Source organism: Aythya marila, assembly GCF_965140915.1.
Source record: "Aythya marila genome assembly, chromosome: 2".
NCBI lineage: Eukaryota > Metazoa > Chordata > Aves > Anseriformes > Anatidae > Aythya > Aythya marila.
Genome location: NC_139043.1, coordinates 135,340,370 through 135,353,821, shown reverse-complemented (window position 1 = coordinate 135,353,821; position 13,452 = coordinate 135,340,370). Strand labels below are relative to the sequence as shown.

Genomic DNA, 13,452 nt, shown 5'->3' with positions numbered 1-13,452 from the left:
CTTAAATCTAGGGAGGGTAATTGATGATTGCTCTTTTAAAGAAAACGATGGAAATTCAGTCAGGACTTTGCGAAGCTGCCAGTTATTTCAAGACAGCCTGCTCTTTCTGAGAGGCTGCTTCTTAGACTGCGTTACGCAGAGACCTAGCCGTCTGCTTCTGGAGAAGAGCATGGGAGAATCTTTGTTTATTAACAAAAAAAAAAAAAAAAAAAAAAGCCTGATTCATCATCACCACAGCTTCCATTTCTTGATTTCATGCATCTGCTGGAGCTGGCAGAAATGTTGTAATACACATTCTTTCCTCTCCAGAGAGAGGGAGGAGGAGGCTTATAGTCATAGATCTGGCTGCGTTTCTGTGTTTACTTCCTCTTTTTTTTACACGTATTTAGTTTTATTTAAAACAAAAAAACACCTTTACACTTGAAATAAATGTTTTGACTTCTCTTCCTTCGTGGATTCTCCTGGCTGAAGAAGACTGGTGCTTTCCACTAGTCTGATAGTATCTGTGTGAATATGCAAATAGTACGAAGTATGTAGTTCTGATTATGCTTTTAAGGTTATTCTTGCACTTCTAGACCTACAAACTGAATTTATAATCAGATGGAGGCTATAGGATTTGTTTCTGTAGTATATTTCAGACACTATCTACCAACTGCAAGCAATATTTATGATTCAATGTCGAGATCCTAGACAGAAGACCATTCACTTCTGGCATCATTGAGCAATTTATTTTATTTTATTTTATTTTTTTTTAAAGATAAGGGAATGTTTTACCTCACTGAAAGAGAAACAGTGGCAGTAAAACCACTGCATTGTGTTGTGGGGGAACAGAAGCAGGTGAAGCATCCAAGATGTTCCCTCTGGGAGGGAGCCTCCCCGAGAGGCTGTGGGGTCTCCTCCTTGGAGCCCTTCAGCAGCCGCCTGGACGTGGTGCTGGGCACCCTGCTCTGGGTGTCCCTGCCTGGGCACAGGTGGCACCGGGTGAAAATCTGGCCTCCAGATTTCTCTGCCAGCCTCAGCCACTCTGGGATTCTGCTTGGCTAGGTTTGAGGCTGAGAGTGTTCCCTCAGCAGGGAAGAATATGTTCCTGAAATTGGCTTTTATTTTAGACAAACCCTGGGAATAAGACTTTTCGCATGGTGTTCCACAGAGGTAAGATTTTCCATCATTTAAAAGAAAAAAAAAAAAGTAATAATTCAACACTTGGAAAAAACAGAATATAGTGTCTTTTTAATTTTTCCTTAAAAAAAAAAAAAAACAAAAACCTATTGACATGAAACATAAGACGTCTTTTAAACAAAACCAGGAGATGGTGGTGGTTGTGGTGGTGTTTTCACTGATGTCTCATGAGAAATGTCTTCTTCTGTTACAGAAGTGGTTGACTACGAATTCCTCTTGTACAATTAAGCTGGCAAAAAATGGGAATATTTGCATGTTTGGGGCAACCTGGTGCTTTTGGTTGGAGATGGTGTGCTGCTTGTAGCGGTCTCTGTCAGAGGAGAATGGGAGAACACCTTCCTTTCTCCTTTGAGCCACTCATTGAAGCAACAGGGAACCCCTCTGCCTTAAAGAGAATAATTCAGCCTTAGTATGCGATGGGAATCTGTTTTTTGGTTGACGTTTTTGCTCTTTACTTCTTTAAATGTCATGAAAAATTCAAATGTCATCATCTTCACTCTAGTCTTTGCTTGGATTGCAGTACGGAGATGGAATGGCAAAGCAGCGTTGCCTGTCACTCGCTCTCCAGCTCTGCTTTCTGAAATATTCAGGTGCTTTATGTATAAAAATATGCATCTGTTTACTGCTTTACAAACCCTTAGGATATGAGAATACTCTGAGTTGTTTAGCCACTGTGACTTGATTTCTGCTGGTTGTCTAAATGAATTCAAAACGCACAGAGAACTCCTTAGTTCCTTTTAAATAACCCCATAGGTTTGGGCCATGATCTGATCACGTGTGGAAACCGTAGAGGAAACAAAAGTTTCCAATGCTCTCAGCTTGTGAGGGTGTTGTGTGTAAGAGCTGGTTATACATTTACTTGTCACCTTGGGTTACGGTGGTTCCTGTGCACACATCCGTAGGGAGCAGGGGGAGAGGTCGCCGTTCTCAGCGCCACTTAAGCACAACGAAGACGTTCCTTGCCCCCGGGGCAGTTTGGTCTTGTTAAGATGAGAAGGATGTAATGGATAGAAAAAAGCAGACAAAGAAATATTGGGTTAAAAGGATGAGAAGAAGATGGTAGTAATAGGAATAACAGGTCATTAGAGCGCTGTGGTGTTTCAGTACCTGAAGTGATGGATGTGATTCTAATCTATTTTTTCTTCTTTTCTCCTAATACAGGGAATTCCTGTGAAGAATTGGCTGCAGGCAAAGATACGTTTGAATTTTCTGCGTGAAGACTCTCAAACTGGATTACATAATATATATGACTTAAGCATGTGTCCTCTGGCTCTCTTATTTTAATCCTTAAAAATGAGTAGGATTCTACGTGAAATTTAACCCATTTTTGATGAGTGATCTAGACATGAGTTTACATCGGCAAATGGGCTCTGATCGGGACCTCCAGTCTTCTGCTTCTTCTGTGAGTTTGCCGTCGGTTAAAAAGGCACCAAAGAAAAGAAGAATCTCCTTGGGCTCTCTTTTTCGGAGGAAAAAAGACACAAAACGCAAGTCTAGGGATTTAAATGGGGGCGTCGATGGAATTGCGAGCATCGAAAGCATTCATTCAGAAATGTGTACGGACAAGAACTCTATTTTCTCCACGTGTACCTCTTCCGATAATGGAACAACCTCTAGCAGCAAACCAAGCGGAGACTTCATGGAATGCCCCTTGTGCCTTCTGCGGCACTCCAAGGACAGGTTCCCAGAGATCATGACTTGTCACCATAGATCCTGTGTGGATTGCTTGCGGCAGTATCTCCGGATAGAAATCTCTGAGAGTAGAGTTAATATTAGCTGCCCAGAGTGCTCAGAACGATTTAACCCTCACGATATCCGTTTGATATTAAATGACGACATCCTGATGGAAAAATACGAGGAGTTCATGCTTAGGCGATGGCTTGTTGCGGATCCCGATTGTAGGTGGTGCCCAGCTCCAGATTGCGGGTAGGTTTTCTTTTCCATATCTGCAAAAGGAGTGACAGCATAAACGGATAACGTGCCTAGCACTGCGTGTTTTGAGAAGTTAATCACTTTACTTCAGTATTTTGAATACACTTAGTATTTTGTTCTGTGTTGTACGAGTGGGTAGCAAAGAGAATTCTCATTAAAAGCAAACACAAAAACCTTTCCACCTCATTTTTCTTCAAGTAGGATTTTCTTACTCTGCACAGAGAGAATGTCAGTAAATTAATGAAATTTATTGCTAGGTGGTTGCTAAGTATCTACTGCAGGGAAAAGCTTCAAATGTTGCACTGTTAAAGCAAGAAATAAAATGAAAATTAGTTTACTGTACTTCTAGCTTAGTCCATTTATTTGGACTTTTCATGGACTTCTCTTTTTTTTTTTTTTTTTTTTTTTTTTTTTAACAATGAAATATGATTGAAGATTTTCTTCTTATAAAAAGCCCTCTCCAGTTTCAGATATCTTCTGGCTGGTTGACACACCACTTGTTGCCTGTCAACAGAGTTCTGATGTAAGATAATAATCAGTTTGTTCCTGCTTATTATCTGAAGAACGTAGTGTTTTAACGTTGCTTTAATATTTAAACAGCTCTGAAATCACTCTGACATGAGTAGGCTGAATACTACAGCGCGGCTCATCACGCTTTTCTCCCGTTGGTGGCTCATAATGCCATTTTTTTCAGCAAGCTGCTTTTTTAGGGGTTTTATTTTGCATTACTACAATGCCTAAAGGTTGTAGCCATGACTGCAATCCAGATGTGCAGCGCACGGTAAAAACTCTTGGAGAATATCTCTATTTTTGGGTACAGATGAACAGTAAGGAGAGATAAAAAGGAGGAATGTTTGAAGAGTACGAGTTAAATAGAACAGGCAATTAGGTAGATTAAGCAACCCGAACATTACTATCAGAATATTTAATATTTAAGAGGCTTTCAAATTTAAACAGTGTATTAAGAAACATTTTAGATGAAATACAATTTTTCTTTCATACTTTAAATGAAATATAATTTGCTAATGTGGATCAAAAGAAGGGACTGGTAAGGTGACAGCTTCTTGGGTCCTCTGGTCCGAAAAGGATGGCACTGCTGTGGTGTAATTTGAGCAGAGGAGAAAGAAGGACTTGGGAGAAGGATTGGTTGCGTGAGTTTGTAACAAAGTCATGTGGATGAAATCAGAGCTTCACTACTAGTGAAAGCAATCCATGGAAAGCATTGTTGGATAAGCCTTTGGTCTCTTTGCTTGGGATTCCCTGAATTTTGGTGTTCTTGAACAAACTGATGTTACTCAAGGTGTGTAGGAGTATCTGAGAACGTGGTCACGTTTTCTGTTAAACCATGTTGCAGTGATTCAGTCTAAGTGCTGGAAAAGAAAGGCACAGGTTTGTTTAATGGACAATTTTTACCTTTTTTTTTTTTTTTTTTTTTTGGTGCACCTCAGTTCTCTCATCCCTATCTGTACCGTTGGAAACCCTCACGGCAGGGAAATGCTTGACGTGGGATTCAGGTTTTAGTGCATAGACCCACTTTAATCCACTAAGTTCTGTGGAAAAAGCACACAGTACTTGAGCAGAAGAGAGTAGTTTATGCTAGCAAAGGGTGTTTGAAGACCCCGTGCCCCATACAGCAGCCACAGACTTCAGCAGATGGCTGCTTTACCAGTGATGGGGTGCAACAGGAGCCACACTTTGCTAATGGCTTTGGCAGCTGTACTCGGCTTGCACGATATCCAGTGAAAATTGAGGGCTTCTCTCTTTTCTGATCAGTTTTTGGCGTGTATTACTGGCAGGTTGTAGCTCACCTGAGTTTAGGATGCATAGAAATTCTCCTGAAGAAGCCGGGTGGCTTGCGTTTACTAAATTTGTGATTAATCCCAAAGCAGGAGAGGTGCAGGGGATGAGGTAGCATCCTTTGCTAAAGTTGAGCATTTCAGTAGGGATCATTTACTGCCCATGGAGGTAAGAGAACAAACCGATTGGATGCCATATGACAGTGCACTGATGAAACATCTGGCATGATACTGGCTGTGGGGAGGGAAAGGAGGGAAGCTAGAGTAGCGTAAAATAAAGTAAATTAGGCTAGATTAGGTAAAAATCTCTGGACCAGCTGCAGCCTATCTGCAATAGCTTGCTAGGGGACATTGGCAAATAGTTGGGGATGAGGAAACCACTTGGACTTTCTTCTAGACAAATTTTACAAGGATTTGGTTTCAATATTTTGAGTTGTCAAATGTCGTTTTTATAAGCCTTGATGAATCAGTATGCCGAAAGTGGTCTGTCCTCTATTCTGCCTGAATTATTTAGGGGTTTTTGCGCTGGGATTTTATTGCTGACATTATTAGAAGAGAGCTGCAGTTCTCAGATTTTTATCTCTGTCAAGCAAAATGTAGATCGGGGAAAAGAGTGCGCATTTTTTGTTCCTGTTCTGCTCCCACCATACATCATTTCTGCAATGAGTTGTCCTTTTTTTTTTTTTTTAACTCGCTGTTACCCTGAGTTCGGTTATTTGTCCCTTCTGTCAGCCTAACAAGAACTTTGAGCATTCACACAGCCTAAAATCAATGCAGAGCGTTGAGGCTACACCTGTAATCTTGTTCAGTTTGACCAAACACTTGCCTTGGTCTAAAAGCTTACTTCCAGAGGTCTGCCAATACATCAGTCCGCCCCAGGGAGTGATTTCAGGTCCGTGCCCATCCCCTGTTAGCTGTGGGAGGCAGCAAACAAATTGAGACTTCACTCGGTAGCCTGAGCTGCTTTGATACAACACGAAGGAATCGTGGATGTGCCCCTTTGTGCTGAGGAAGTGTTTGGACCGGAGCCACTTTGTGTACATGCAGGGTAATTAGCTCTTCGGTCACTCTAAGTGAGGCAAATTGAGCTGATTAACTTGGCAACCGTATCAAAGATTCCAGCAGTTGCCGAAACGAGTTTTTGCTCGGGAAGGAAATTGTTTGAAAACAGGCAAGCAGGTGTAATTGGGTGTAGCTACGTCATCTGGAACTGAAAGGTTGAAAACTCCTGCTCGTTTTGCACAACTCTTTAAGAGGAGCAACCTCCAACGTGCTGGTTTAAAACCTTAACAAAATGATACCACATTAGCTTTACGGAGCTTCAGATCCATCAACTCTAACATTAAAATAGCTAAGTTTCAGCTAAACATCTGTGTGGAAATATTTTAGCATCATTACTGAATATTTTACGTGAATTTCATGCAGCTACTATAAATGGGGCAGCGTACGTTGAAAATTAACAATATACTCTTAAAATAAAGCTACTTTCATTTGAACAGCCCTAAACTTCAGCCCTGCTGTACTTACAGATCTGCTGAAGTCTGTACAGGGAGGCTGTTCGTATGAATAAAACTGCATTCATGCTTTAAGTGTTCGTAGCAGTGGGCATAGTAATGTTTTCTATTTAAAATAAAGCTATTGCATAAAATAATTGAAAATAAAGCAGTGGGTAGGAATTGAAGTTAATTTAGCAAGCCGAATCCTTACATTATAATTTCTCTGTTTTGATATTTTAACATGGAAGATGAAGGTGGTAAAGAATTTCTGCTGATCACACAATGTCACCTCCTGATCCCTGCTGCCTTCGTAGCTGCTTCACCTGCTCTGGTAGCTCTTTTTAGCTTTAGTCTATAACTAAAACTTTATTTTATTAACAAAATTTTCTCTTGTGCCCCCCTTGATAATTCAAGATACGCCGTGATCGCGTTTGGATGCGCCAGCTGTCCCAAACTTACATGCGGACGAGAAGGCTGCGGGACTGAGTTCTGCTATCACTGTAAGCAGATTTGGCACCCGAACCAGACCTGCGATGCCGCTCGCCAGGAGAGAGCTCAAAGTCTGCGCCTGAGAACAATTCGTTCCTCGTCTATCAGCTACAGCCAGGAATCTGGAGCGGCAGGTATTTATGGTCAGGATACTGGGCCTGTAAAACACCTTCCTGCTACGTTTGCACAATAAACGTGGAAAAGGAAAGAGCTGAATGGTAGCTTGGTAGCTACTAACTCCTTCGTGTTTCAGAAACATAAAATCTGCCATTTTAGGTTTGGATTCAAATTTTTGATGTTAATATTTGAAGTGCTCTGTGACCAGAGCACCAGACTTTGACCTTAGAGGCATGTCAGCATTTTAAATTCTTTGTAGCTGAAAAATGGGAGCTCTAAGGAGCTTGGTGCAAAGCATTCTCTGCCTCTGACAGGCTGACTCCATGAGCTCCATCCCTTGCACTCTGGCAACATGCATTTTCTATGCTGTAGGTGAAATTCCACAAGGCTACTACTAATAAATGCTGTTAAAAGAAAATCCCACAACGCTATTTTTCTGCTTCCAGAAGAGACTGTTAGGCTGAGGCCAGCTCTGCTGTTTGACATCTATATTTGTTTGTTTTTTTTCCTTGTGAGAAGGCTACTCCCTGTTCACAGGGAGTTACCTACTTTCTGTTTTTCAATAAAACGCTCATTTTTCTTGGCTATCAGAAACAAAGCAATTCCAGCTTCTGAAAATTTTGACTTCTTCATAACTTAGAGGGAAAAAAAGGGGGGTGAGGGAGAGAGAAGCTCTTTAGAGCAGTATGTTGCAGAGTGAGAGTCCAGTTTGCTGTGGATGAGATTTGGCCTCACGTTTCAACACACTCTGATCTATTTGGCAGCTTTTGTCTGGCTGACCAACCAAGTACATATTTTGGGGAAGGAGCCTCTTGCAACTTGAACGTCGTTAGAGCTGTCATTCTCCGATCCAGCCTTAGCCTTGGGAGTCTTTAATTTGTTGTTTGTGCTGGCTTGTTTTAAACAAGGCGCACCGTTTTGCCTTAAATTGGCATCTTGCTCTATTTTAAAATTCATTTGAACACTAAACTTGAAATAAATTAGTGTGCCATCTCCTTTCCTTTCCCTTTTCAGTCCCTGCTAGCTTGAACACCAGTAGCTGTGCCACATCCACTCTCAGTTTAGTTGTGTCTCTTCCCATCTGGGAATAGCTAGTGCATCCTTCCAGCTGCACTGGAGTTAGTAGAGTTGATTTCTGCCAGTTCCTCACCTCTTTGGATGTTCCTTACACCAGGTATAAGCTCCATCCCTCTTTTCCTTTTATCCCCACCAGTAGCACAAAGGTAGGAGACCGGAACTTCTGCACCAGGAGTTGCAAGTTAACTTCAGCTGCTGCGTATAAATAGCTCAGCTCAGAGTGCTCATGCTAACCAGTGATGTAAAGGAACGAAGATCACAACTGTGATGGTGTCAGCACACAAGTATTTCACTGTTGCGCAATGCCCCCTTGTTTGCTAGTGATCGAGCTAGCTGCTTGGCTACAATTTTTAAATATTTGTCTTAGGAACAAGGAGAGCCTCTGGAATTTTCTTATTTCTACAACAGTTTTTTTTTTCCTAGGCAATAAGTATTTCTCTTCGGTGAAGAGAAATCAAGAAGAGAGTGGTGATGCCAAAGAAGTGTAGAAGGGGAGACAGTATTCAAGGAAAATATTCATAACAGCATGAAATGTTAAAATAAATAAATAATATTTAGAGAGAGTGTGCTGTCAGTCCTGTATTATCATACAAGTTTAATGTCTGACTCCAATATAAATTGCATTAAGCTTAGAAAATCCTTGAACAGTGTGTGGATTAACTATTCAGTTACTTGAATGTGATCTAATACACCTTGTTTTGATCAGTATCACTTCGTCCATGGGTTTACAAAAAGCTGTCAGAGAAGTAATTGCTAAATCACGATTCGTAAAGAAAACTTACAATAAACTTTTTCCATTTTTCAGATGATGGTTCAGTCAACTTTTCCAAATACCTGTCTATATTTTGATTAAATCTGTGTGCCTAAAGAACTGATGCAATCTTAATATTCGTTTTTAAACAGCTGATGACATAAAGCCATGCCCACGCTGTGCTGCTTATATAATAAAAATGAATGATGGAAGCTGCAATCATATGACTTGTGCTGTCTGTGGCTGTGAGTTCTGCTGGCTGTGTATGAAAGAGATCTCAGATTTACACTATTTAAGGTACATCCACGAAAAAAGATCTGTATGGTTGGTAACTTATTTTTTAAAGTACGTAGAAGTAGATTCCTGAGTGTTATAAGTCTGACTTTCTTCCTGTTGGAGTAGAGAATCAAAGTTGAAGCATCTATGTCTGAGAATTAAGTTGGTTTTCAATGCAAGTACTTAAATTAGTACATTGTTGTTTTAGTATAAAATATTTTTCATGCATGCAATGTGTACTTTGTACAACAAATGAAGTGTTTTAGATAGACATAACCACTGTTTTTACTGACATCTTAATACTGCTGAACCGTGTTTACATAAAGTAACACAAGAACTCTGATTATATTGTGTTACCTGTGAACCACAGATCAGCACGTGGTAATACGCAGTGTGCTTCTCTACGTTTCAAAATGTTCTCTAAAGCCACTGCTAGAAATCTGAAGAAATAGCTAATAATTTGGTGTCTGTAAGTTTAACCTAAGAACAATGATTTTGTAACTTAAACTTAATAATTTTATTATAAAATTATAAAATAATAACCTTAAACTTGATAATTTTGTAACTTAAACTTTTGTAAAGTTTAGGACTGTGTAGTTATGTCAGTTTACTTGCAGTTTCTTTACAGTTTTCCTACTTTTCTCTTAGCCCCTCAGGTTGCACATTTTGGGGAAAGAAACCATGGAGCCGTAAGAAGAAAATACTGTGGCAACTCGGGACACTTGTTGGAGCTCCTGTAGGAATTGCATTAATAGCTGGCATTGCTATTCCTGCTATGATTATCGGAATTCCCGTGTATGTGGGACGGAAGGTAAAATGCTATGTTCAGCTGGTTGTCTTCACCAGCCTTTTTTGGGGGAAGGACAAATTATTTAAGAAAAGGTTGATGTCAGTTGCACAGGAGAAGGTGTTTTTAGGGATGTAGTTAGTCTTAAAAACAGGTAGAAAAAGATGCTGAAAAAGGATTTTTGGGTTTTGCCATGGGAGTTCTTGTATGCTTTTCAAAATTGCTGTATTTAGTCTCTGGTTTCTATTGTGTTCACTAGAACTGAACAATATTTAGAGAGAAGGAAGGCAAAAGTAGAAAAAAGTCTGTCAGCAGTCACTTATCTTGTCTTCCATGTGCCTTAGCAGAGTTTCCAGGAGGATCTGCTCCATGATCTGGCCAGGCACAGAAGTGAGACTGGCCTGGAGTTCCCCAGGTTTTCCTTTTTCCCTTTTTAAAAATGGGGGTTAGGTTTCCTTCTTCCAGTCAGTGGGAACTTCACCAGACTGCCATGACTTCTCAAACACGATGGGTAGTGGCTTAGCAACTACACCTGCCAGTTCCCTTAGGACCTGCAGATGCATCTCATCAGGTCCCGTGGACTTACATTCCTTCAAATTTCTTAGATGGTCTTGACCCTGATCACCTACAGTGGGCAGTTCTTCATTCTGCCAGTCCCTTCCTTTGCCTTCTGCAGCTCGTGCTGTGCAACTAGAGCACTTGGTGGTACAGATTGGAGGCAAAAAAAGTAGTTCAGTACCTTACCTTAGCCATCACACCTACTTTGGTGTTGTCCACTCAGAGTACAGCAGTGAAGCTGGGCTTTATTTCTGCTTAGTTAAACAAAAGGGTGACCCTCTTTATACAAATACCTGTTGACTCTTTCTCAGCAAGGTGCTATTCTGAGTTCCTGTATTCTAAAACCTGTGCCCTTTTTCACAGTACTGGTACTTCAAGCAATTGTTCTCCTCCCAAGGGGCATGCACCTATTCCCATTGTGCTGCATCCAACTGTTCCAGGGCATTTTTTCAATTTCTCAAGACCAGTCTGAGTTCTGGCAGTCTTGTAGCCCTGATGGGTTGGTATTGTCCTGAAAGAGGACAATAGGAATGCTTCCCTCCTTCCATCCTTCAAGTTAATGAAAATGATGAAAATACTCTTGGATTCAGAGCACATCTCTTGTTAGGAAGAACATGAGAAAGAGTTTCAATTTGGGGAGTTAAAAACAAAAAACCCACAGCCTAATGACAAATCTGACATTTTTCTGTCAGCTTTACATGAAGTTAATAGTTCTTTGCTCCAGGCTGTTTTTTTTTTTTTTTTTTTTTTCAGTCTTGCCCATTATAAAAAGCATCATGAAAGAAAACTTTAAAATTTGCAAGTCTGTGTGTGGCATCTGCTTCGCCCTGTCCTCAAGGCCAATCATCCTCTTGCTGAGGAAAACAAAACTGATTTGTTTTCTATTAGGCATATCAACATGGCCTCTTTATTTTCTGCTTTTGCTTTGTCTATAAGTTGCTGGTTTTCAGGAAACTGAAGTTCAGTTCATTGGTCTTTAACCCCCTTGGGTACTTGTTTTGCACCTTTTTAAAGATCATCACTGCAGTTTAACATTTTTGTTTTCCTTTTCTTTTCCTCAAACATTTCTGAATAATAAATTTCTAAAACTATTATAAGTGGCTTTGAAATTGGGCCTGATAAGATGTTTTTCAGAGCAGCTCATGCAAGTATGCTCTAATGTGCTGTTTTCCTACAGATCTTACTCCTTGTCACCAATCACCTGTCTCACAGGTAATCTTCGGTGACATCTGAAGGGGAAAAAAAAAAGGCCTCCAATTTAGTCTGCTAGCTCTTCGTTTTTGTTAAATAGCAAAGGGATCTATTTTGGTCTTCCTCTTACTAGCAGTGTACTTTGAGAATAATTTCTTGTTAGCTTTGGCCCTTGCTCTTTTATTTCCTCAGTTTTAACCTTTCTGACTTTGTCTTGACACCCTCATGCTGTTCCTTTGTACTTGTTGAAAGTAATCTGACCTACTTTCCTTTTTTTTTTTTAAATGCTGCTGTTCCTTCAGTAAAGGAGGCTACTTTGTTCCTTTGCAACATTTTCTTCTGCACTGGGAGAGTTGGTGCTTGTATTTCTATAGTTTCCTTAAGGAAGCACTCGTTATTCTCACTCGTTTTCATAGATAAATATCTGGTAATGTACCAGTTTTCTGCTGTGATAGAAATCCATTCTTTGGCCCGGTGTTCTTATTTAGGTATTCCTTCTTTCCTGAGAATTCAGAATTCTGTTATTGTCATTATTAACGCTCTGCCTTCGTGTTTTTAATCAGTTTCCCCTCTGTAACCATCCCTTCTGTTCCTTTTTGTTGCTTTGTGTTTAAGGAATCCAGAACCCATTGGTGGTTTTTTCATATTTCTTTTGTTTTGGGTAGTTAAAGTTGCCCATACCAATAAAATTCAGTGCCTGAGCTGATCCTGCTGAACTTCTCACAGAGACCCATAAAACCTGATCTTCTAATTCCTACACACTCATACTGTGGGAGTCTTCATGTTCAATTTTTCCTTTTAATCTGTACCTGCAGGCTTTCCAGGTTTGTTCCACACTTGAGTGCCCCCCTCATTCATTCCGTGCTGTTCTTTCAGAGCAAGCACAGGCTTTCTCATTGTATAGAAATGCAGTGTCTTCTTTTTCCTTGCCTGCCTTCCCTGAACAAATTCTTACTTTATTCTAGAATGAGAACTACCCTACCAAACCTCAAATGGAAATTACAGAGAGCACGTGTAATAAAACTTCCAGTTCAACTTACATTGTCATTCTTCTTGCAGTAGCATATCAGTACAAAAATACTGTGATTATCCTCTTACTATTTTTCTGTGTTCTTCCTTAGATGTACTGAGGATTAACGTAGCCCTCAGGACAGCCATTAAGATAGTGACCTGTTGTTCTTCTGTAATTAATTACCTCTTAACCAAGAATGCTGACAAATGAAGCACATGTGGCTAAAAAGCCATGTTTCTAGAGAGCTGAATAAAACAAACAAAAAGTAGGAAATCTCTGTGAAAGTGATCTTTGAAGGCCTTTCAGATTTGTGTGGTTGCAGATACATTTGCTGCAAGTAAATTTGAGATGGTCACACTTCAGAAGGGAAGACTTGAACCATCAGGAAGGGCTTTGGTTAGCAGATCCTACAGTAAATAATAGCACTGCTAAGACTCAGCTCTGCTAAAATATTCCCTACCTCGACAGCTCATCATGAGAAGGTGCCAGAGCAATGGAGTCCTTGCTGCTCTTCCCTCCAGGTTATGTTTGGTGAAGGCTGCCTTACTACAAGATTTTCGTGATGTTCTTTCAAGTTGTGATCCCACAGATCTGATCTGTGAAAATTTCACTCTGTGTTGTTCAAGGGAAAGGTGACAGGGAATAAGAAGGGTCAGTTGGCTCAGGGGCGGCAGTTCTTTGATCCAGAAAATTGTTGACTTTTCCCAACCACGTAAGGTAGAGTCATGATTCAACAAATAAACAAAAAAAGCTGTTCAGTGTTTTAGCTCTCTTAGCTTGAGGCTGAAAGT

General features: G+C 40.3%; 1 protein-coding gene across 3 annotated transcripts in view; it reads left to right on the top strand.

Moving 5' to 3' along the window:
- RNF19A (ring finger protein 19A, RBR E3 ubiquitin protein ligase) overlaps positions 1-13,452 on the top strand; it is a 53,215-nt gene that overhangs the window by 31,906 nt on the left and 7,857 nt on the right. For all 3 annotated transcript variants that reach the window (XM_082754297.1, XM_082754295.1, XM_082754296.1), the window contains 4 exons: positions 2,341-3,105; positions 6,818-7,026; positions 8,990-9,134; positions 9,762-9,924. In XM_082754297.1, coding sequence (XP_082610423.1) covers positions 2,510-3,105; positions 6,818-7,026; positions 8,990-9,134; positions 9,762-9,924 — 1,113 coding nt within the window. In that variant the 5' untranslated portion in view covers positions 2,341-2,509. The remainder of the gene's footprint in view (positions 1-2,340; positions 3,106-6,817; positions 7,027-8,989; positions 9,135-9,761; positions 9,925-13,452) is intronic.